This window comes from Coturnix japonica, chromosome 1 (genome assembly GCF_054131305.1).
Source record: "Coturnix japonica strain WE chromosome 1, WE-NBRP24, whole genome shotgun sequence".
NCBI lineage: Eukaryota > Metazoa > Chordata > Aves > Galliformes > Phasianidae > Coturnix > Coturnix japonica.
This window is the reverse complement of record NC_140663.1, coordinates 53,975,355-53,999,933: the sequence shown is the minus strand read 5'-3', so window position 1 is coordinate 53,999,933 and position 24,579 is coordinate 53,975,355. Positions and strand designations below refer to the sequence as shown.

The 24,579-nt window shown below is 50.0% G+C and overlaps 2 protein-coding genes, 1 long non-coding RNA gene and 1 pseudogene across 21 annotated transcripts in view; 3 read left to right on the top strand and 1 right to left on the bottom strand.

Moving 5' to 3' along the window:
* The window catches only part of ADIPOR2 (adiponectin receptor 2), a 38,283-nt gene extending 33,808 nt beyond the window's left edge, over window positions 1–4,475 (top strand). For all 11 annotated transcript variants that reach the window (XM_015865346.3, XM_085540461.1, XM_085540509.1 and 8 more), the window contains 2 exons: window positions 40–233; window positions 1,692–4,475. In XM_015865346.3, coding sequence (XP_015720832.2) covers window positions 40–233; window positions 1,692–1,823 — 326 coding nt within the window. In that variant the 3' untranslated portion in view covers window positions 1,824–4,475. The remainder of the gene's footprint in view (window positions 1–39; window positions 234–1,691) is intronic.
* Window positions 4,476–6,436: 1,961 nt separating this feature from the next.
* CACNA2D4 (calcium voltage-gated channel auxiliary subunit alpha2delta 4) overlaps window positions 6,437–24,579 on the bottom strand; it is a 105,525-nt gene continuing 87,382 nt past the window's right edge. Inside the window, exons 27-39 of one of the 9 annotated variants that reach the window (XM_085540345.1) lie at window positions 22,082–22,143; window positions 21,091–21,105; window positions 19,740–19,784; window positions 18,763–18,825; window positions 17,713–17,783; window positions 16,784–16,859; window positions 15,249–15,301; window positions 14,308–14,363; window positions 13,333–13,353; window positions 9,945–10,062; window positions 7,914–8,031; window positions 7,444–7,521; window positions 6,437–7,158 (exon numbers count right to left, since the gene is read on the bottom strand). In XM_085540345.1, coding sequence (XP_085396471.1) covers window positions 7,072–7,158; window positions 7,444–7,521; window positions 7,914–8,031; window positions 9,945–10,062; window positions 13,333–13,353; window positions 14,308–14,363; window positions 15,249–15,301; window positions 16,784–16,859; window positions 17,713–17,783; window positions 18,763–18,825; window positions 19,740–19,784; window positions 21,091–21,105; window positions 22,082–22,143 — 863 coding nt within the window. In that variant the 3' untranslated portion in view covers window positions 6,437–7,071. Of the gene's footprint in view, window positions 7,159–7,443; window positions 7,522–7,913; window positions 8,032–9,940; window positions 10,063–13,332; window positions 13,354–14,307; window positions 14,364–15,248; window positions 15,302–15,962; window positions 16,860–17,712; window positions 17,784–18,762; window positions 18,826–19,608; window positions 19,785–21,090; window positions 21,106–22,081; window positions 22,144–24,579 lie in introns of those variants that run through there. The other 8 variants (XM_085540354.1, XM_085540343.1, XM_085540352.1 and 5 more) reach the window with 8 other exon arrangements.
* Window positions 11,859–13,063, top strand: LOC146762422 (uncharacterized; annotated as a pseudogene).
* Window positions 15,654–24,251, top strand: LOC116653589 (uncharacterized). Its single transcript, XR_004307698.2, has 3 exons — window positions 15,654–15,883; window positions 19,712–20,699; window positions 23,646–24,251. It is a non-coding gene; the product is annotated as an uncharacterized LOC116653589 (long non-coding RNA).

Here is a 24,579-nt window from a genome sequence, read left to right as displayed (position 1 = left end):
GTTCAAACCTGACTCTCCCACATTTTCTTTACCTCCCAGGAGTATTTCTAGGTCTGGGTCTTAGTGGGGTTATTCCCACCCTGCACTTTGTCATCTCTGAGGGGCTCCTGAAAGCAGCCACAATGGGGCAGATAGGCTGGCTGGCACTCATGGCATGCCTGTACATCACTGGTGCTGCACTATATGCTGCCCGCATCCCGGAGAGATTCTTCCCTGGCAAGTGTGACATCTGGGTGAGTCTACAGAATGACTGGATGAAGAGACCAACATGAAATCTGGTTTCCCTTGAGGCTGGAGGATGTTGTGTCAATGTTTTTTTACTACAAATTCTAAAACTCTGAATCAGACCTGTACCTCTTAAGGGGCCAAATGGCTTTGGGCTCTCCAAGCCCAACGTGCCTTGTGCCTTTCTTCCTGAGTTATCACAAGTTAGCTGATCTGACATATCTGCTGGTGTGTTAATTCACCCCGGCATGTGTACTAGGTAGCTTTAATAGGTAGGTAAGAAACTTTGCAACCCTTTCTTTCATATCTTCACCATGTCTGCCTTCTTATCTTGTGAGGCCAGTGGAAACACTGGATAGAATTAATAACACTTTGGAGGGATCCCTAGCCCAGAAGAAGGAAAGGCGGTTGTGGGCAAGTGGGTAGGGTGGAAACTTTGGGTGAGGATCACAGAAACTTGTGGAGTGGAGATCTGTGGGGAAGATGCGGGGGAAAAAAATAGTGCAAGATAGAGTAGAGATTTGAGGGAGATGGACCTCTGGGGAGAGATGCAAGGCCGCTGTACTTCTATTAGAGTGGTTTAATGCTCCTAAAGAGGATTAGAAGTGAGGGTCAGGCCTGGGTTGTCTGAATGGCTTTTGCACAGCACCAGTTTGCTAGGTGTAAACATCAGAGACATAGTATTGTTTACATGACCAAGCTAAACTTTGCTATAATAACGAGAGAGGCTCCAGAAGCATTGGTGCACTGCCAGCTCCTTTCCAGACTTCCTGTGGAGCCCACAAATACGCATTTATAGACTTTCATGAGCATCACCCGTATTGGTATGGCTTCCCAAAACAAGGCCATGCTTTGTCATGTATCCGCCTCCTGGTTTTCATTCTGTTGTATTGTAATCAATAGCATCCTGAATGTTCATTGGGAACATATGGTTGTCTCGGCGTTTAACGTAGTGGGTTTTTTTTTTCTCTCTGCTCTGTTTCTTTGTGACAGAGAAATTAAATAGCTACGTTCTGAAAATCTACTCAGTAAAACTTATACCTGTAACCAGAGCAGAGATCTGTAGCCACTAGCTGCATGAGATAGTTGTGATCCATCAATAAACATCCAGCATGTGTGGCTGAGGACCTAATTTTAAGTATGCTTTTTCAAGCCTTTTGCCCTGGACTTTGAAATTGTCCCTTAACAGAGATAATACTTATGGCATTTATATTGTGTGCATGTAGATCGATCAGCTGGTTCACATGACTGGAGGACAGGGTGTGGGGTTACACACGTGGAGAATTTGCTCTTTGCTAATGGTAGCAGTGGGATGGGCTTAATACACAACTTAACTTTGCAGCTTGCAGTTTGAGGTACTGCTCCATGTCACTGTGTACTTCAGCTGACTGTATGGCTTTTGTTGGAGACAGGGTGGCCCTGAAATCCCAAGTACCCAACTGAACGCACGTGTTTTGTCTTCACAGTTCCACTCCCATCAGCTGTTCCACGTCTTTGTAGTGGCTGGCGCTTTTGTGCATTTCCACGGGGTTTCCAACCTCCAGGAGTTCCGCTTCACAGTAGGAGGAGGCTGCACAGAAGAAGAGGGGATGCAGTAAGACCAGGCTTCAGTCTGAGGTCGTAACCAAAACAGTGCCACAGGGGTGGCTGAAGCCTATAGGCTAGCGAAACGAATACCTAAGAAGAATCCAAGTTTCAGCTGATGGAGCATGGAGCTTCACCGGGGATTCTGACTAACCGAGATAAATTCTATACCTCAAGCGATGGAATGAATCAATTTGAAGACCAGGAAATTCTGAAACCCTAATTTATTCTTGGGATCTACAGATTGAGCTACAGAGGACCCTTTCCAAATCGGCTTCTGTTCAATGCCATATATTTATTTGTAGGAGCGGGGAGGGCTGGCTTAGCGGTTTCCTTTTTAAAAAAAAAAAAGAAAAAAAAAATATGGAAAAAAAAAAAAAAGGAGGTGAAATTTATATCCTCTTAGAGGGGTCGGGAATTGATTTTAGATGCTCTTTTGGGAGAAAAAAAAAAGCAAACCAACAAATTGTAAATAAGATTTCTAACTTTCTGTTTAAATAAAATTTATATAAATGTTTTAAACAACGGGTTGGGGGGAGGGAAGGGGAAGAGGGTTTTGTAAAGAATGCAACATGCAAGTACCACACACTGTTTCAATTTTGCACAAAGAGAAATGATTGCAGAAGGACCAGGTGAAACTCCCAGGAGTGAATCATGGTGGCCGTGCAGGTTTTCATGTTGACCATCCTGTCCTAATCAATGCGGGTCTTGGCCAGCACTTGGGGCGGGTTCAGTACGTGTTCACAAAATGGTGGGAAGGCTGCGGTTGTCGAGCTGACATCCAGGTCACAGTGTTAGTGAGTTCCACTTGTGTAGTTCGAAAGCACGTGGGACAGCTGCCTTCCAGGCTTGCGTGGCTTTGGGTCTCACAGTGAGCTGTTTGGGTTCTCAGCATCTGAATTGGAGCGGGGTGGGATTACTGCACGTCAACTGGCAAAAGGTCTGACCCCATCAGTGCCTGCCTATACCCATGGGCCCCTGTTGAGTTGCCAGGTGAGGGCCTGCACTGTTTGTCTGAGCGAAGGGTGGTAATGCACTTGTCAAAAGGTAGTTGAGCATGTGAGGGGAAACAGAGATGGGGCTAAGGTAGACTGGAAAGAGGAAGTTGTGTGTTCCAGGGCTTGGAGTTAACAGTTCCTGCAGACCTCCAGCACGTTACCTTCTCCTGTGTCAGGCTCCATACACCAAGGGGGGGGTTGCAGGTTTTTCTTAGGAGGAAAAAAAATCCACACTTGACCCAATGCAGCTCTTTTTTTTTTTCTTTAGGTCTGCTTCCCATCTGTGCTTTAGCAATGGGACTGCTGGTATTTCTTAAACCTGTAACGAAAAGTTCAGCCCGACTGCTGTGGAGCAGACACAGCTCCTGCATAAAGGGAGGTATATACCCTTCTCTTGCTTAATTGATGTAGCTTGATCTCTGGGGCCCAGTCAGAAGCCAGACTGGAGGAGAATCTTTGGAGTTGTAAGACGAAACCTGAACGCTTTGTTTATTATGGCACAAGCGTTGCTTGAGAGTGTTTAGTTGGAAATTCAGAGCAATTACCTCCAACAGATGAGTTCAGCAGCTCACAGAATGCTGTAGTTCACAAAGAAGGAAGGTAGAAGGTTGCTTTCGTGGGCTTTGTATTATTTTTATTTGGGGTTTGTTTGAGGGTTTTTTTTTTGTTTGTTTGTTTGCTTCTGCAAGTTTTAATTTTCATCCTTCAAGGGATTAAAAAACAAACAAACGTGGATCGCAAAGATCTCGCAGCGTGCTGGGTGTCACCATGTGTGATTTGGGACGTTGCTTTGTCGGCTGGAGTCGGATGGAAGCAGAGCGCCTTCCTACAGCTGGATGGGTAGTGAGGCTTCACCCCTGGGCTGGCGCCTTTGTCAAGGCCCTGGGAGCAGGGCCGGCTGCAGGAAGAGGTGCTGCAGCCCTCTGGGCATACAGCGGGGTGTTCTCAGTAGGGTCACTGTGCTGGATGCCAGTGGGCCCAGAGGAAGCTTGTCATAGGGCTGTGTGGTACTGAAATGGAACAAAGCAGTATTAAGTGGGCGTAAGGGCTTTGCAGCACCGGCACCTTCACAAAGAGGTGCCTGGCAGGAAATAGGCTGGTGGCTTAGGAAAGCATCGTACATATCAGCATCAGACTTATCTGAAGGGTGCTTTGGGATGCCGCTGTACCAGTACCAGCAGGAGTGGCAGTCTCCATCCTGCAACATCCCGCGTTCGCTCCTTGAAGGGTGATTGTAACCTGGTCCTACACAGCACAGAACTACTACAGAAACACAGTACTCACCTGCTATTCTTACCCGGTCAGTCTCTCCCTTCAAGAAGTTTGTGTGTTCCAATAAAAGCAACCTAGCTGTGCACTTTTCTGTAGCTCTTGCTGAGAACTCTTCCCAGGTTGGCACCTGAATGCCTTACTCTCAGCAGTCGGAGGCTTGCTTGCTCTGTGTGCAGGTTATTGCCATAGAATAGTTAGGACCTACAGCTTCTTTCCTTCCCCATTAAATAGTGGCCTTGTTCAGTATATTTCTTTTTAAAAATTGCTTACTGTTGAAAGCAATGAAGCACATTCTAGGGTTTTGATGGTTGGGGACTCTGGTGATGGTTCCATATAAGATGGGATCTTACTACTTGCTGTATTCTTAACTTCTGCTAATAAAAGAACCAAATGGAAGATTGACTGTCTGGCTTGGCTCATTCTGGGCTGGCTGTGGTTCTTCCCAGCTCTTAGCCACGCAGGGGGTGGGTGGGATGGGTGTCTCCTGCAAAGCAGACATGGGCTGGTGGGATGGGATGGAGCCGCATTAAGCTGGGGAGGGAAATGCGCCTCCTCCTCCCGTGTTGGTTCAGACTCAGTCTGGGCACCTACAGCTGTGCAGTTTATCAGTTCCAGTTCTTCAGATACATGCTTTGTAAGAGAGCCAGCGCCAGTAAATAACCCCTGTCAGCTCAGGATGGATTCTGTGTTTCAAATGCAAAGCAAATTCAGGGAGCACAGAAAACTTCAGCATTAGATTACACTGAAAATACCCCGTGCGAATGTGAATTGGGTTTATTGTGTTTCAAGATATCAGAATGATACTTAAAGGCCTCTGGGCAGTCTGAAGCTTTGCACCCTGCTGCCTCTACACGTGGCTGGGGCAGCACTTGGTCCTACCTCTGAAATGGCTTCATTCTTTGCCAAGGCTGCCAAGGTCGCGGGTACGGATTGAAGTGCTGCGATCAAGGTGAGCCTCTAGGGCCACTGCTGAACTTCTTAAGGGCAGCTGGAAACAAGTCTGGTGTGTGATTAGCGTGGAGGAGCTGAGTTTGTTTTGTAGCGTAACACCGGAGCTGCTGCCGCCTCTGAGCTCAGAGATGTTTGCAGCAGCGTTTCAAGTTGATCACATTTTTTTTTAGCAGCTTCAGCTCTGGCACAGAACAACTGGGCACGGAGGCTCTGAGCAGCTGGCATCAAAGCTGAGCTGCTCCAGTTGCAAATGAGATGAGAAAATCATATGCCTGGCTGGGTTCCCAGAGCACTGATGTGTTTCCCTAACAGAGGCAAATTACACCCAAACCAGACCCGGGAGATACCTTCTGTGTTTGTCTGCAGCCGTGCTGAACCTGCACACAGCTCTGGAGGTTGGTCTCGTGGCTGGCTGGGGCTGGGCTCTGTTGTGGGTCAAGCCCATCGTCCCTGTGAGGTGAGCCCCTGTGGGACAGCTGGGCCCCTGCGTGGGCTCTCCCCCAACTGCGAGCAGCCGATGTGCTGCTGGGTTGATTTTCCTGTTTCTGTGTGTGTGAAATCACCTCTGCCTGGCTGTACCTGATGGCTCAGCAGCGTGAGCCAAGCTGGGGTGTCAGCCACAGCATCCAGAGGTGGTAAGGGCACTCGGTGGGACTTTTCTCCTTTTGAATTTGAATTTGAAAGAGCCCAGTGCCTGCAGTTTGCTTATGGAGCAGACAGGAGCTTCCCTGGAGGATCCACAACTGTGAGCTGAGCCAGGTCAGCGTGGTGCTGCTCAGCTGCCAGGAAGCCTCTGTCCTCAGCTCTCCCTGCTTCTGCCAGCTGGTGGCTGAAGGGCTGGGGAGCTGGACATAATTACTCCTCCAGTACAGGTCTGTTCATGAGAGTGTGTTCGCTGTGGATTTAATGCACTGGAAATCAGCCATGGCAGGCAGTGCGTGTGCACACGTCTTCTCCAAGCGGAATGGTGCTGGGGCCATTAATCACTTCTGACAGCGAGGGCAGCCGTGCTGGGGGCAGCAGCTCTGAGCCCTGGGGCTGCCTGAGCTCTGCATCCTGACAGAGCCCCTTTGCCCTCTGCACTCACTTTACCTGACTCTGATAAGGTCACCAGATCTGCAGAAGTGGAAACGTATCCACCTCCAGTGGTCGATCCACTCCCAATGAGCAATCCTCTTTATTTACTGCCTCCAGTGAAGCAAACCTATGTCCCCAAAAGGACCCAGAGCTATGAAGGGCAGTACACCTTGACCCCAGCACTCCCTGGAGCACACCTGTGGGCCTCTGAGCATGCAGCCCCCTTCCCACAGCCTCTACCTGTGCCCGTCCCCATGGGTTTGGTAGGGAGAGGGGTTTCTGTAGGGCTACGATGAGCACCAAACACGACACGGTAAAGCTTAAATATCTATTTAAAATATGCCATATATATTCTTTTTAATGAGATGGTATGGAGCAGTTCATATAAAAAGAGAGGAAAGATGGATGCTCCCCACCCCTTGTTCATAAAGCTCTGTGAGAAGCTGCCTGTGCCTGTTGGCCAGGCTCAGGCTCAGGGCTCCGGGACAACCACAGGCAGCCTCAGGGCAGCACTGCCCCAAGGGAAGGAGCCTGTCCTTGGTGGGCAGCACACAGCCCTTCCCGCATGCACAACCTGCACCTGGAGATGCATCTGTGCATTGTGCTGGCAGTGCTCGGAGCAGGTTCTCTGCAAGGTGCAGCTGCCTGGCAAAGCTGTGCTGCCCACTGTGGTCTGCCTGCAGGCAGTCAGTGCAATTCAGGGCCAGAGCCATGTCCTGAGCCCAGCGTCCTGGCTGATGGCCATCCCAAGACCAGGAGAAGCTGCTTCACTACTGAGGACCCCAAGGGCCCTGTACTGGCTCAAAACCCCAGCCTCTGTTACAAGGCGGGGTCTCCCACATGCTCACTCTCCTAAGGCAAGATCTGCCTGGCAGAGCCCTCCCACGGCACACTGCTATCCCCGCTGTGACCAGGATGTCCCCACAGGAGTTTGTCCCTCGCCTTGTCTCCATTGAGGGCAGCGTCACCGCAGGAGCAGCGCTGGGGGCAGGAGGAGCAGCATTGGGGAGACAGAGAGCTCAGCAGCACCACCACAGTCCTGGGCGTTCTCCTGGAGGATGAAGAGAAGGCGTCAGAGGGCCCTGCTGGCACTGGGGGGGGACAGGGAGCCCATCCCCAGCATGTTCTCTACACATGAGGAAGCCCCCTGGGGAGCCACAGTCAGTGGGACGCACAAAGCCCACCCTCGGGGTAGGAAGGCCCTACAGAGGGATCTGAATGATCCTAAGCGTTCTTTTCCAACCCTGATTCTATTATTCCATGTGTGTGGGAGCAGTGGCTGTGCGTACAAAGTGCACGGGGCGTGGGGCTCCCCCCTGCAATCCCACAGCCGTACCTCGGGGTGAAATGCGTGGCACGTGTCTGGTCGCCGCCTCAGCTTCTGGGAGCGCATGCGGTCACACTTCACCGACGCGTTGTGTGCAGGGCTGTTAAGGACACGGGTAGGGAGACAAGGCACAATTGCAGCACACAGAAACGGGGTGCAAACCTATGGGTGCTCCTGCACGGCCTCGGGTCAGAGCAGGGTAGGCCAAGGAAGGGCAGCAGCCTCCCAGCTGAATGGTGCAGGGGTGTGGGCAGGGAGGCCTCCAGGAGCTAAAAGGAGGCAAGGAATGACCTGGGAATGGCAGAAACGCATGCAGGGGGCCCAGCAGCAGCACTGTTTACCTCCTCTCCCCCACACCATTCCGTTTCCCTGCTTCCTGCTATCCCAAGGGCAGGCTGTGCCCTCCACACTTTTCCCCATGGGAACTGCCAGCGGAACAGGTTTTTCACCCTCAGCAGCCCAAAGTCACGCAGCAGAAGGATATATTTGACTTCTTTCGCATCCAGCAGGACAGGTGGGAAGATGCTGCAGTCGCAGGTGGCATCTGTGACAAGAAGCAGCAGGTTGCTGCTGGCGATCTGCTGGGCCACAAACATCCTGCGAAGGAAAGAGAGTGATGGAGAAATGGCAGCCAGACCCTGCACGGCACCACCACTGCCTGGTATAAAGAAACCCAAAGGAAAGCAAACAGCTCTGGAAGAGGTGTCAGCAGAAGGCAAGGAGGAGTGGGGAGTACACCTTGCTATGGAGAAGTGTCTGACCCTTCCCCTCCCTGAGGGATGAGCAGAAAGGTCCAGGGGTGAGCATGGGTGCATGCAAGTGGGGATGAGTCCAGATGCAACCCTTTGCCTGAGGACACCCACGTGAGCACCTGCGTGAGGGAGTGTGAGCTGAGCTGGAGGAGTGATGTGGGCAGGGCACACACGTGTGTGTGACTGCACATGAGTGTGCACACACGTGTGCATGCCTGGGCAGCTCAGGCATGGCTCTGCACTCAGGAGGCTGCATGTGCCTGTGGCTGCATGGTGGCACTTCATCAGCTTGCATCACCTCCCATCCCGTGCCTCATCTGTGCCACTCCTGTTCCTGCTCTTGGCTGAGGCAGAGGGCTTCTGGTCATACAGGTTTGTGAGGATGCCCTGACCGACTCAGCTGCTTTGAAGAACCAATTTCCCTGACAGCTCACTGCCCAGTGTCTGCTTCTTGCCTCCAGGGATCTTTATATTTGCTTCTAGAGGTGCTGAACGTCACACGCTGCCACTCGCTGGGGCTGTTTCATTCCTTCCTGAGTGATGACTGCTCCAGGAGGTCGGACAGGCAGATTTTAACCCTGTCATCACAATGGAGGTGCCCGGAATGAAGCAATGCCCAGCTTCTCCCTGCACTGGGAACCATCTGGAGTTTCTAAAGGGCACCAGGAAACCCTGTGTGTCTGAGCAGGTCACCAGCTAACACTGCCCAGAGCCCATGTTGGGGCTCTCGTTCCCCTTAAACATCTTCATGAAAGGTGCAAGAGATACACCCAGCTCCAGGGCTGGGACCCCAGCCCACACCTCTAACTACACAGGGAGCAGAGCAGAGCCAGGCTTGCTGCTGCAGTGGTGAGCATCAGGCTGGGCACGCTGCATCCCCATAGGGCAAGGAGCCGGTCTGTGCCTCGCAGAACTCCCCCTACAGCCTCTGTCAGCAAATCCATGCTGTGAGCTCAGGCGATGCGTGGCACGGCCTGTTCTTCATCAAGCGGTGCTGACTAGCACAGGCTGTTTTCCTGACCTTTAATTCTTTCCTGCAGCCAGTCCAAGACTGAAGTCAGAGCAGGTAGGGCTTTGCTTTGCTTTATGAGGGATTCCAGTCAGATCTCTTTGGCCTCTGTGTGGGTCTGTGCGGCAGCACGTTAAGGAAAAGCCAGGCCAGTGGAAATTCATCCTCTCTTCACCTTTCCACACGGGAGTGCTGAGGGTGCCATGTGACTGCTGAAAACGGCTCTTCTCACAATTGCCTTTCTGTTATGTTTGACTGCTCATTCTCTTCAAATGAAAACAGAAAGTAAAACGTGCACCCGCGCTTTGCTTTCTTTTGGTTTAACACTTCTCTCTCTTTTTTGGTTTGGGGGGGGGGGGGGGGGGGGGGTGTAGAAAAACAGGGGAAAAAAAAGGAGAATAAAAAGCAGAAAGCTGAAAGTACTGCAAAAAGGAACATTTGAAGGAGAAAACGTGTGCCAGAAACGTGAGAAAACAGAAAGGGTTCCTTTCTGAAACCTGCAGAATGGAAAGAGACCTTTTTGCAAGTGCTCCCTCCCTCCTCCTGCCACCTCTGCTTATTAACACATGGCTCTGATCCTTCTCTGTATCAACAAGTTGCAGTGGGACCATTCCCCTCCCTGTGGATGCTCTCGTGTGCTGGGCACGGTGGCAAGTGGCTCTTCTCACAGCCACCAGGCTCCAGTGCTGGCACTGCTTGGGCCTGGGTGCTGTGATTCCTGCTAAGAGAAGGGCAGCTGCAGTTCTTACTTTTGGCAGTCCCCACACTCGATCAGCCCGTTGGTCTCCTTGATGGCTGGCTCGTACACGAAGACCGGGTACTCTGTGTCGCAGGGCTGCAGCGTGTCGTGCTTCTTGTGCCTGTGGGCTGCGTGGGGAGAAGGGAGAGGAGAACAGACACGGTCAGAGGACTACAAAGGAGAGGTTTGCATTAAGGTATGAGGCACAGGCTGCACCTCAAGTACGAGCAAGGCCCCCCTTTGTAAGAAGGACATTGAAGGCCTTCAGTGTGACCTGAGAAGGGCATCAGGGCTGTGAGGGGTCTGGAGCACAGGGCTTATGGGGAGCGGCGGAGGGAGCTGGGATTGTTCAGTCTGGAGAAGAGGAGGCTCAAGGAGACCTTATTGCTCTCTAAAATGACCCGAAAGGAGGTTGTGGTGAGGTGACTTAGGGCTGAGCACTGCAGCCATCCCGGCTCCCACTAGGTGGTGCGGGAAAACCAGCGTACACCGCCTGGTCCTGCGCAGAGCAGGGCGAGAGGATTCAGGGATACTGTGGGAGCATCTCTCAGTACCATGTCTGGGTTCCTTTTCTGTTTGCAGATCCAGAAGCAGACAGAACTGGAATTCAGTATCAGTGTTCAGCACTCCTGATAATATCTCCATTCATTCTCCTACTTCTCATTCCCCATTCTGTACATACATCCAGGGGTTGATTCCAGTACTTGCTCTCATTAAACTTCATGCAGTTGGTAATTTCATAGCCCTTTAATTCATCAGGATCTCTCTGCAAGTCCTCTCTGCCCTCAAGGGAGTCAACAGCTCCTCCCTATTTAGAGTTGTCTGCAAACTTACTTAGTATTCCTTCAAGTCCTGCACCCCTGTAATTTATGGAAACATTAAAGAGGACTGGCCTGACCCCTCAGCCCCACAGGTGTTGCACAACTGCCTGCAAGAATTTATCATGCTGCTCATGTCGTGGTCCTGACAAAACAGATTTTATCCAGGTCCTCATTTTTCCCCACATCCCCAGCAAAGCAATTCGTTCTCCATGAGCTTCAGCTTGTCGGCGCAGTGTCATTAAAGTGGATGGAGTTAAAGCAACACAAAAACAGTGGTGTGAAGGATGGAGAGCAGGTAGGGGGTGAATCAGACCCAGGCTTGCAAAATACAGGATGGAAGTAGTGATGAATAATCAGGGTTGTTGTGCTGGACTTTGTGGGTTTGGAGAACAGGGCCTTACTGGGAAAGGCGGCTAAAGGTGTCCAACCCACACTCAGAACTCACCTGGAGCCTCAGCCAGCACAGCATTGCTTATGAGCTGGATCTGCACATGTCTACCCCAGCTCTACTGCAGCTCCTACACCAGCCTACAGGTAAGTGATGGAAAGCACTGTAGGACTGGCCCTTGCAAGAGCAACTCAGCCCTGGCAGCTGTGCACAACCTTTCACGGGTATCTACGTTCTCTGGGTTGACCTCATCACATGCACTAAGATGTACTTTAAAGCTGTGTTAAATAGGCGCACAGCTCCTGCACAGGCCATCTTAAATCAGCCTCTTGGCACAGGCTAAATGAAAACAAGCCACTTCACAATCTCTGACTTCTGAACCAAGACAAGACCTGAGACAGAGATTATGCTTAAGCTTACTGCCACTTAATTTGCCTGGAAGCAACGCAGCCGCAGCAACATTCTGAATCTCAGAGGGCCCAGCAGCATGTGCAGCATCAGCAGCACACTGGGGCAGCACACTGGGGCTGAGCCTCCGCATGCACACACTGAACATCAAACCGTTATCAGCAGCTCTGAGAGTCTGGTGGTCAGGGCTTAGTAAACAGTTGGAGGAGCTGATAACAAATTGCAAACTTTATAGCAAAGCGTGAGTTAAATCCTGGCTGTCATTGCTGCCATCTGCACTTCCAGAAAGACTTTGTCAGACAGTTGGCAACCAATCCTTCTGAATAGCAAAGGCGGCCCTGCTCCTTGCTGCGGGTTGGACAGCCCAGATTGCGAGCCCTTTGCCACCAGTGTACATCACGAATAGCTGCACCCATGACAGTGGATTTACTTTGGTACGAATGAAACAAAATCTGCTGCTTAGATACAAAGACAAAACACAGACTTGAATTGATGAGCTTGTAAAATATCCTCTGAGTATAGAGTCAGAAAGGAACTTTTCTGAGCTCCATTATTCTAGCAGTATCTCTGGTTTAATTAAGAGCCTTCAAATCTGCGGTGATGTCCATAAAAGCAGAAGCCCTTACAGACACGGAGGGGAGGGAGATGCTGAGCAGTGAGAAATCTGTGGAAGCAAACATGTCTCCTCACCATCTCTGGGAAGCAGATTTGCACAAGGAGTGCAGTCTGAATCAATCACGGCAAGCCTTGCCCTCCCAGAAAGCACAAGCATTTGGGAAGCAGAAATGGGATCAGTGCACACTGAGCAGGAGCGAGCATTAGATCCCCTAACATTAATTCCTCGGTACGTATCCCTCAATTCACGTGTATTCAGTTTCTCCCCCACAAAATGTCTCCTTCTCTCCATAGGCTTTGCATTCACCAGCTCTGGCAGGCACTCAAGAAAATGTTAACATCCCTAGCAAAAATCTTCAGCCCGTTCCTAACAACATGTGCAACCCATTCCTTCCAGCTCCAGTGGTTTCCTTTCACCCTGCCACTCCCTCCCCTGTGCATGGACCCTCAGTGTTTCATCAGCCACGCTCCCCTTCTCTTCCTCTTCTTCAGGCAGGAGGCACATTCCAACTGTCTCTATTTCCCTGTCTCACACATACGTCTTGCTGGGCAGAACGTAAACAGGCAGACACAAGTGAGGTATGGAAGCAGCGGGATACAAACACAGCCACAGTCTGGACTCTGTCTGGAGGGATTTCTAGCTTTCCTGCAGGAGTGGATTTACGAGCTAGAGCATGTACTTATCAGTTAAACTGCTTGAAAGTAATTCTGCATTACCCTGGGGCTGGGCTGGTATTCATCAGGAGCTAAACCATGGGGTGTGGAAAAGGAGACTTGAATGGCCTCTTAATATCTGAAGACTGTGGGACCCAGAGAAACTGTCCTGCAAGAAGGCACGGGACGGCTTTGATTTTGGTGTAACACCTGATAAGACAGGGGCTGCTGGGAGCCAGAGAGAGGGACAAACCACATCACAGCAGCTAAGGTCCCATCTGTTCTACCATCACTGAATGAAGGCACATTTGTGCCTGCAGTCGCTGAGGAGGCTGGCATGGCCCTCCCCAGCTCAGCCAGCTAAACCAGCAGTGCAGGGAAACAACACTGACACGCTACCGTGACATCCTTCTGCAAATTCCCTGTTGTCCAAAAAGGGCAAAATTGTCATTCCTAGCCTGGGACTTTTAGCTAGATCCTCCTCTTTGTTGCTACTCACTGGGTCTACTTACAGTGATGGAAGACAGCCTTGGCTGGAAGAGTGGCACACACATAAACAATGAAGATGGAGCCATGAGACAGGTTCACATGATGGCAGCACAGCGGAGATGAATTTGCACACAGCAGGCATGGAGATGACACAGGAGAGTTGAAGAAAGCACAAAATGAAACAGCGGTGAGTAGTGCAGCAGTAAGAACCCCCTCCCCTGCCCATCACACAGCCTCAAACAAAAATTAAACAAAATTGCAGCCATTTCCCATTCATAAAGTCACTATCGGAAATCTTGTACTTGCTCATCTGACTTTTTCTCACTGATTTCTGCAAGGCGACACTCTGTACAAGTTAAACTGCTACAAGGCAGGTCACTAGATTTCAACCTCGACCTCTAACCCACACCCCTCTGCTTCTTCTGTTGCACATAGCAGCTGTGTGGTGCCAGGTGCCACCAGCTTCTAAAGTCAATGGGAAAGCAAAGACCCTCAACATGTTGTTTGATCCATTCATTGTGACTCAATAGAGAATCCCACAGCATGGTTGAATCAAAGGATGCAAAGAAGCTGTTCTTGGTTGAATCTTAGAGGCTTTCCAGCTAGTTCCACAGAGCCTGCTGATGCAGCATCGCTGTGTCCCATCCTGTGAGCCACCACCATGAAAGACAGGAAACCTTTCTAACTGGCGGACTTTTTGGCTGATACACATGCATGTGGGGTGGGATGCTTGGAAAGAAAAACCTTCCCTGCTCCTTGCAAAAACACCGAGAAAGAAAGCCATGAGCTGCACAGACTTCTCCTTGAAGGTTGAGATGGGGGAGGGAGGGAAACAAGGTGGTGCTGGGACCTAGAAGCTGACTTCCAGTGTCTGCAGAGGGAGATGTGATGGGATGGTGTGTTCTTCCAGGAGGCCTTGCTTCTCCACACAGCTCCTGCTGCCACCGGCATTGGTGACACTCACTTGCTATGGGGTGGCTGGACTGCCGCATACTCACCGTCTGCCACGTTGTCGGAGTGCCAGAAGCTACTCATGTTAAACTCCAGCAGGAAGCTGTCGAAAGAGCAAGAACAGGGGATGCTTTCTCAGCAGCCTGGAAGGATGCAGAGTATCAGCAAGATGGCCCTGCGGCCCAGCGGGTATCACCTCTAACAAGTGTACTGAGGGTTTCCTGGCAGTGCAGGTCTGAATCTGTAATTGGTTTGTTAGGTTTATTTATTGATGGTGTATAGATCTGCACTGTGGGATCTGTCCTGAGTGAGCTTCCCCTGAGGGATATACTGTTCAGGGATCTCACTGGTGAAGGGCTGAAGGTGGCAGCCCCAGAGTGGCACAGGTTGAACTGTGCTGTGCCAACAGACTCAAGGACCGGCACCTGGATCTTGATCTGCTTCTCAGGTTGGGATGTTCACAGTCATTGTTTCAGCCTGGACCCAGAAAGCTGAGCAGCTCTGGTCCTGATCTGAGCTTGATCCTGATTTGAGCTTTAATTTTTATTCCTTTTGTGGTGTGAAGTATGCCTGATCTTGACGCAAGACCCTCTCTTCTCCCTCAGCTGCCACTCAGATTGGAGCTTCCTGCCTTCCTTCTGGCCTCCCTCACCCTGCGGGGGAATCACTTATCATAGGAGAATGAGACAGGGAGGAGGATTTAGCATCAAGGACCTGCAGGGCCTCCAGAGATCCGAGTCCTATTTCTGACTCTGCTGCTTTGTACTGAGTGACTTCAGGTAAATCCCAGACCTGCTCAGGGCCTCTGCCTCTGCCTCTGTGAAATGGGAATAGTAATAGCTTTCTGCCTCCCGGGAGCAATGCACCAGGCTGAATGTCACAAAAAGGCTGACAGCAATGTCCTATGAGGAGCCTCTGCTCACAGTCCTCTCAGCTCTCACCCCGGCTAGTCTGAGCCTCCCAAATACCCGTATCTTTTTGTACTCACATGAGGAAATCACTTATCAGCCATTTCAGTGCAGCTAGAAAGGCATAAATTGGCTGGAGAACAAAGAAGAAATGAGACACACCATGAGGACCTGGTCAGAGAGTGTACAGTTGTTACCTGGGACCCCATGTTTCAGACCAACTCCCTCCACTGCTCAGAGCTCCCGAAGGTTGGAAATTCAAGGTCTGGGCATCACTGGAAAACACTCAAATACATCAGAAGCAGCAGCTGCCTTGCTGCTAATAATATCTTCTCACCCCTCCCAGTCAGGGTCAGGGAGTTTATCACAAATGTGTGAAGGACTTTGAAGATGTAATTGCTTGATGATTTCTCTCCAGTATGGATGACCTTGAGAGCTCGGAACAGGAGAGAAATACAGATAAATGGGGCACCACCAGTCTAGGAAGCTTTTATATTCCAATTGCAAGTGGTGTTTCTGGGACAAGCTACAGCATTGTCCAGGAGTTGGTATTATCTGCTATCGATTGATTAAGTTTAACTGTGATTTTGTGCAGCCTTTCCTCAACATGGCACTACTTCTATCATCTTCCATCTGCTCTGCTACAAACTGGAAATGCAGCATCATCCCAGGGCCAATTACTCTGCAGGAGATCCTGCTGGTTCTTCACTTCAGGGTAAGTAACTGTGTTTATGCTTCATCTCTCCCTCTCCAACTCACATTCATATCCTGGAACCCCAAACATGCAGCAGTCATAGGACACAAGAGAATGTTTAATTACTGCTAATTGGTTTGTCTTCAAGCCAGCAAGTAGTAAAATGAGAGGACATTTGACCAATTCTTTTCCTTTGAACAAAGTTTATATATAAATGGACCTTTCCTTCTTCCTTCCTGAGGATATTGGTAAGGGGACAAAGAGAGAGATGAAATTTGGAGGTTCATTCTTTTGGTCTCTTCTCCTTTCACTTATTTTTGGCATCTGATGTGATTCAGTTCTTGATCAAGCAAATATTTTCTCTCTAATCACAATGTTTTATCTACGCAGCTTCAGTGCAACCATTAAAAAGGAATATTTTGTTGAAAATTATTTTACTAGGAAAAAAAACTGGCGATGTCATGCCATTAGATGTACTTCCAATGCACCACACTTTCAAGAGTCAAATTGTAACAATAATAAATACACCTCTGTTCAGGGTTGCTTTAACTGGTTTGAATTGGACCAAGTATTGTTTAATGACTTAGTTCTGCCTGGTCAAGGCTGCTAGAAAGGTAGAGAGGAATTACGTTATCTGTTGTATCAGACTAAAGAGAGGTTGCATTTAGGTGCCAGTGGCAAAACACCAGCACCCAAGTCCAACCTCTGATAAATAAAGGGTCAAATTAGAAACCGCTGTCAGTGGCCATTACTGCCTCAGAAACCGGTCTCAGATAAGTCTGGACATAACCGGTGCTTGGAAGAAAATGGCTCTTAAATTCCCCTGGGGAATGTGCTATACACCGCATGCGCTACGCCACTGTGTTGGAGATGCCCGAGAAAGCCTCCACAGACCATCCCTGTGTGCAGTGAGATACGTACACTGAGCAGCGGCCGGGCACCACTGTGGTGGTGGTAGGGCACCTTGCACATTGCTTGGTAATCGTACATTGTCACCCTGCAATTAAAACAAAACAAGCAGTCAAAAGCAAGCAACACAACTGACTGTAGGCCAGTCATGCCAGCCTACACTGCTTTGTCCAAACTGGGCCCCATTCTACAAAAAAAAAGCTTCTGTGCGGAAGAATTAAAGTAGCGGCCTGCTTAAATATGTCTTTGCTGTTAGGCCTGTGCTGGACTTTGAAAAGGGAGAAATACGGGCCTTGGATTAATGTAACTGGGTCAGTATGGGAGGCAATGTATCCCTAATTACAGGTGACTAGTAAAGCAGAATCTGAAGCTGGGAAATTATAATTGTATCTTCCATAAGTTCCCCTAGTTCCTGCTTTCGTGTTGCTGAATATCTGAATTTTCTTTTGAAATGTGCTGGGAGAATGGAGAGAGGTGACCAGAGAGATTTTATAAGAGGTTTTATAAGAGAAGGAATGTTCTCTGACAAGTGCAATGCCACCTCTGGGACCTCTCAGGTAGCCTCTCATGGAAAGGCCTTCCGTGTGGTGGGAAGAAATGCTTTCACCTCAAATGCCAGGAGGCATTTTCCATAATACTGTGCCCTGAAAATGGCAAGGGAACAGCTGTTCTCTGGCAACCCTAAGACTGGAGTTGGACATCTCAGTGAGTCAAGTTGCTGGAGGAACAGAGAAGAGGAGAAACACGTTGTGGGGTGACGATGGCTGAGCCTGTCAGGGGAGGATGTGGGCAGCTGAAGTTTCTCTGGTAGCAAAGTAGGAGCCACAGATGCCTGTTCAGGCATCCTGTACTGCTCAGTAGGACTGCCTGCAGACCCTGGTGTGCTCTACCCCACACACCAGCTGAGCAAGGATAAGCATGAAGCAGGGACTCCTGCTTACCGCCTGAACATGCCCATGTTCAGTAGCTGGGTCATTACTGAGCCATCCACTGCACCAAGAAATTTTCCAATCTGCAAGCACAAGAAAGGACAAAACAAAAACAAAAGCATGGCATAAGCTATCGAGAGTAAAATTTCCATGTCTGGACTAACATTTCTTTCCTGCTCCAGCTAACCTAGACTGTCTGGAGGGTTAGGGTTAGGGTTAGCGCACTACACACCACACATGCTCTGTGAGGAGGCAGCACTTAGCTTTGTCCTTCAGCTGGATAGCAGGACTTTCCCTACCACCAGCCTGGTCAACAGCCCCCAGGTCCCACTGGCACACGCAGATTAAATGTGGACTTTGTGATCTTTGGGTCCCATTTATGTTTTGATGTCAGTGACCTCAAATATCTCTGCCCCAGACCTGAGCACCGCTGCTGTAGAGAGTTCAAACAAACAACAGTTTTGGCTTTCTTGATTACTAAATCATGACAAATCTAAAAGTGCTCAGGATCTGCCAAGTCCACCACTTTGTTTGCAAGCAGGAAAATAAAACACTCATAATAATAATAATGAGGAAATGAGCTGTTCTCTGTCTCTTCTTGGCTCGTGGAGTCTGACATAACAAGTAGCTCCCATCTACGATGGGGCCATCTATGCAGTTTAGGGGGACATCTTACTTTTCCTCTTACTTTTCCCATTTTATAGGTCCCTATCAAAGCTATTTAAATCCCTATTTAGAAAACACCAGCAGATGACAGAAGAGTTCATTTTGTTTGAGAGGGGCATTTCCAAAAACAAACAAATCTTAAATAGATTTACCTAAGATCACATGATGATCATCTGCATGGTTACGAGTATCTTCCCAACAAGCTTTCAAAGATGTTTCACCATACAAATGGGTATGTAACATCAAGAAAACTCCTGCCCTACCCAGGGTGTGTTGTCCCCTCACCACACAGCTGAGTGTCACCACAACCTGGTCATCTCTGTAACATGGATGGGCTTCACTGGTATTTGGTGAACACACCACACACCCTCCCCTCCTTCTCTCATGTACTCTTACCTCTGGAGGTCTTTTGGAAACGAGGATAAAGCCATTATTATCAATGAGGAAGCAATTCAGAAGCTGCGGGGATGAAAGAGAAGTGACATCAGAGACAGTGCTGTTCTGGCTTCTGCAGAGTGAAGCGTGTGGGCTCAGCTCCAACACTGTCATGCCTTGCCCCATTATGCAGCTAACACAGGCTTCAGAGCACTGACTTCTCTCTGCTTCCCCTTTTTGAGGTATTCAGATTGCAAAAGAGATGCTGTCTTGTTATGGCTGTATGTAGGGCTAACACAGTTTTAACATGTTTAAAATGATGATACATCCTGTAGGCACTGACAAGATATTTACAGGGTATCCCTCTTCTACTGTTTTCTACCTCCAGAATTCTTATTTTATACCCACTCATTAAATCACCCTCTTCTCAACACTGAGTACCTGTGCTGCTTTTATCACCATTTATTTTGCAAAGCAGGAAATGGAGGCACAGAGCTCAGATGAAAATCTTCAGGTCTCATGGAAAAATCATGGTCCTAGATGAACATGGGAGGATAACTGTGGTGATTCCACTCTCCAGGGCACAATATCTTGTCCTCAATATGCCTCAGACATGCAGAGCAGTGGCATAAATGCAAAGAGCATGTCCAGCACATGTCATGCTGCTAATCTCTCTCTCTGGCAGGCTGGATAGGTTGGCTGGAGACCACATGTCCCTGGTGGGCTCAGCTGGAATAGAATCATAGCATGGCCTAGCTTGGAATGGACCTTGAAGATCATCTAGTTCCAACCGCTTGCCGTGAGCAGGGCTGACACCTCTCTGCTGATGTCACTACTAGGAGAATATCTAAGCTAGGGGAACATCTAAGCTGTCCTACCCTTAGCTGTGCAACCTCTTGTGAGATGGCAGGCAGCACCTGATTTCTGGAGAGACAGGGAGCTCCATGACCATCAGTAGTTCCCATTACAGATACAGAGAAGAAATGCAGACAACTTACGTCGTCCTGACAGCTGAGTGGACAGGCACCATCGAAGGCACTGCACTGGAAAGGAAAAGCAGGAATTACATCACGGCACGACCTCATTTTCCAGCCTCTCCCTTGGGACTGCTAGGCACAAGGTCTCCAGCATCCCATGAAACTCTGCAGGTCAGCTGGCATTTGGAACAAGACAAGAAGCACCCTCAGTCCAGTCCATGGCCATGTGCAGTTCCTGTGCTGAGCCTCCCCACTGGGCAATGTTGCTGCTCCAGCACACATTCAGCAAAGCCAGGGCTGGTAAAGGAAAGGGGCAGCAGCCAGCTCTGCTGTGCTAGCAGAGGCTGCTGTGTGCTGGCAAGGAAACAGCACGCATTTCAGCATCTGCTGGGAACTACATGGCGTGGTATTTTAGATCAGGATTATTCTCAGGCGGGGATTTTGGTTGTTGTTGTTGCTGTTGGTTTCTTTATTCCCAGGACAGCTAATGATAAAATAGGATGTGAATGGTGGTTGTGTAGCCCCGGGCACCATCCATTTGTTTCATTTAGGATTTCTGTGTACTGGATTTGACATGTGTTTCACAACACTGAATCGGGAGGCGGGCGGGGGGACGGACACGAGGGGTTAAGTGACGAATAGCAAAGCCCTTCAGGTGCTTATTGATTCTGTAATTGTTTGGAGTTGGTGGTGGCTGTCTGTGTCTGTCTCTTTGTGTTATTTTTCAGCGCCATTCACGCCAGCAGCTGAGAAAGGGAAGCTGACACGGCATTGCCATTTCTGTACATGGGGTCCCCCTCCTGCCAGAGGTCTTCCAGGGCCAGGGGAGGATGCTGACGTGTTGCAGCCTGCCTGCTCCCCCATCCCCCACTGCCCTTTCTCTCTGCAAAGACCTTATTATGCAGAAGCCCCAGCCTCTTTCTGGATGATTCTCAATACCAAGAAGCAAATCTCAAAGTACCACAAAGCCATTACTCTAAGGTAGGATTTGTTTCTCATCCTGAGTTTAGCAGAACAAACTCACTGTTTCCAGGTTTCCATCCCTCTGCTTGGTTTCGAGGGAGGGTCAGTGATGGTCACACTGTTTGCAGTACATCTCCAAGTGGCTCTCTGTGGCTGTGGGGAAGATGGCTGGCTTCACCCACAGATGCAAGCACAGCCTCACCACTGCCTTTACTCAGCACAGCAGAGAAATATGGCCATAAGGAGCCAGCATGACCACCTGGGGCTCACACATGTGGGACACACAGGCTGGGGCCATCTCCCCTGACTGCAGACCCCAGGAAGTCATGACCCTCAGACCCCCTGCAGACCATGACCTCCATGCATTGGCACCCAGTGTACTCAGAGGTGCCAGCCAGTGCCTACTTACATCGGTGTCATTGGGCTGGGGGCAGCCGGTGCAGCGCATCCAGGGCAGCAGGAGAGAGGAAACAGAGCTGTTAGTGCTGTCCCTGCCAGGCTACATCCACAGGAAGCCCAGCAGGGTTTTTCCTACAAGCAATGTGTACAGGTGCTTGGCACACAAGCCTCCTTTCAGCTTCTGTCATAAGCACCCCTACTTTCCATCAACACCTGAAATGGCCTTGTGCCTTTGTTTGCATTTGAGCCACCAGGGTATGGCCCACAAGAGATGGGTTGCCACTGCCTCCTGCTGCCCAGCCCCTTGAGTACCTTCCCAGCCTCATGTTTCCACAGCCCTCACCTTCTGGCTCTTCCCTGTGGACCACCAAGATCCATGTCTGCTGCTCACTGCTCCAGCCCCAGGTCTGTCCCCCCACCAAAAGGTAAAACCCATACGGAAAGCCCCTCAGTGCTCGTAGGATGGTGTTTCCCCACTCCTGCCCCTCAGAAGAGGACAGCTTCAGTAATTCCTCATGGCGCAGCAAGGGTTCAGAATCAGCACAACAGTGAAAGTTTATCCCTGAAGCAAATCATTTGTATTTTGGCAAGCTCGTAGCATTTTGTTACCATCATCAAGATGATAAAAGAGGGCAGAAGATTGTTTCCACCCCCCCCCCCCCCCCCATGTTCCTGAAATTTCAGATTTCCATGAGGTTTCTGAAAGGCAGGATGAGCAGAGACATAGTTTTACAATGAGATGTCGTGTGCAGCAGAGCTAATGCTGAGATGCTGACACCATCACCATAGTGTTTGTGGAGCAGACTGGGTGCTCAGGCAGCATTAGTGCTGTCAGAGGATTAGGGAAACGTGTGACTTCCAACTAATCTACTTCCAAAATCTTTTAATATGAATTTCACTGCAGCCCTTATGAAAATGCCACCACTGTGCATGACGCACTGCAGGCCTGCCCCAGCTGACCAAGAGCACTGCGTTGCCTGCACGCTCAGTGGTGCTCCTACCTGCTGCATGGCCATCCAGAACTTGCGTTGCAGTAACTCCAGCTTGATTTGCACGCCCACCGCTATGGGAATAAGGGAGGAGGAAAAGAGGAATGTGTGAGAGAGAGAGAAAGACAAAGTTAGGAGAGGAGGGATAAACAGACTGCAGCTGAGAGTCAAGGCTTTAACAAGGTAGGGCTGAGGGGACGCTGGCTGCTGCACTGAGGCACTGACACCTCCCTACCACTGAACACTGCCGACCTACAAACTGAGGACACCACCCCTGAAACAACATCCCCCCTCCAAAAAAACAACAGAGAGAGCCTGTGCGCTTTCATCTCTGCCCTTTGTGGGTTTGTCCAGCTGGAATGGACTGCTCTGATCCTCCCCGTCTCGTCTCCTCACAACCAAGTATCAATCAGCAAAAAGTAGGGCAGCGTGAGGAAGGGATGCGAACCTCCCCCTTCTCAAGGGGAAACAACAGTGATTGAAATTGCTTTTAAGCCACCTCAGAAGCACAAAACCACTAATGCCCCTTGATGAGAACATGTGGGGTAGTACTGCATTGTTACCCCAGCCCAGCCCAGTGCACACTCCAAGAAGAAGCGTGTGTGTTTCTTGATCAAGCACGCCCTAATTTCTCAGTTTAATTGCTCTTCTATTCCCAGCATCATGTTCTTGAAGCAAGGCACAGCCCCACGCTGGAAGAAGACAGGCAGGTTCTCCCTGACACAACAACACAGCTGTTCTGATGCTGAGATCTGGTGCTCTCATTTGGATGGCTGTGAATTAAAATCAGAGTATTGCACAAAGCCTGGCACCAGCTGGGGTCACAGCCGTGGCCTGGCAGCTCTGCCTTCTGTAGCAGTGTCAGAGCCCTTCCCGTCACAGTCCCACTGCTCACACAGCTTATGGGATCCCATTCACGGGTTATGCCCCTTACACAGCCCTGCCTGCTGCAGAACAGCTCTGACTGCCAGTGACTGTGGGAAAAGAGTAATTTCGTACAGCTGCCCTAAGCCCTAAGTCCCACACTGCACAAACCAGACAAGACACGGCACTCACTTGAGATTCCTCGTTATCTTTCATAGCGTCTCAGGAAACAGCTATTCCCCTTATCACAGCAGATCACATCAGTGCCACCGAGCATTATCCAGGCCTTATAGTTTTTATGAGACCGAAAGAGGAGTTGACACTAACACAGCTAACCTTGCATGGCACAGACAAACTGAGTGGCTCATGCTTTTGCCGGTGGGAACATCTATCCCCAGTGTGCTCTTCTGAGGGACCTCAGCCCCTGGTTGCCATCCCTGCCTCTGCCCAGCAGGCAGGAGCAGCACATCCTGAGCCTGGGCAGAGCTGCGAGGTCTGTCCCCTTCTAGACTTGCAGTCAGGTTTGCCTGTCTGCATAGCACCCATCAAAGGAAGCCGTGGTGCCTCATGCTCCTGCCTGGTACTGCCACTCCTCATCACCCCAGTGTGGATGGACAGACAGCTCAGCTGAGAGGGAGAGGACTGGAAAAAGACCCTCTTCTCTCACTGAAGTGTAACTGATTTCTAAGGGCCCTTTTTGCTCTGGTTGCAGGGTGTGCTGCAGGAATGGAAGATCCAAGGCCATGAAATTGCGAGCGGCCCCGTGTGCTGCACAGCAGCAGCCGTGAAGTCCTTGGAGGGACCGTGGCAAATCGTTTTATTCCAACCAATGTACAAATAACTTGGACGCCTCCAGCTTCCCAGCAATGAGACAAAACCAATGGACAAGCCATGCCGCATGCTTGCATATCAAGCTGCCTCTACATCATGCTGAGGAGCTACCTAGCAGCAGGCAGCTTCCCACCTGCAGGCCCAGCCAGCACCCGCTGCTACCAGCTTCTTGGTTCAGTGCAGAGAGAACAGCCTCCCTCCACCTGCTCCTTCCTTTGCCGAGCATGTCTGCCTCATTAGCTCATCCTCTGCCGTCTCTCGTTCTGTCTGCCTTCTCCAGCCTGTCTCTTTGATTATCCATATGCTGCTCTCATAAGGAGCTTTTCTCAAGGTTTAATTCTCTGGCCTGCCACATCACAAAGAGGCACCACAAAGAGTTGTGAGATTACATCCCAGGGACCGCTTATCAAGATGTACCTTGCCATTCAGAACTTGTTTTCATGGTGGCTGCTCTGATGCTTAAATGAAAACTGGGCTTCCAATGAAAGAATGTGCCTGGGCAGCCTTTATTTCCCACTGTATTCCCTACTCCCTATCTCTGAAATATTCCCATTCTCCACCTCCAAGTCAGCAGCGGGGCTGCCCCATTAGTTCTGAGAAAATCTGCTAAAAAAATCATGTGAAAAAATAACTTCAAGACACATTGAAAATAGCAGAAAACCAAAATCACACAGAAGTGGATCAGCAAAGTTTGGCAAATATTAGCTGCTGGGTCTCCCAGCAAGGCGGGGTTGGCTTTTGTAGGATGGGTGTGGGAGTACAGTGGGATGCCTGGGACAGGCAGGGGCTCAGGTTTGGGTCCCTCCCACGCACCT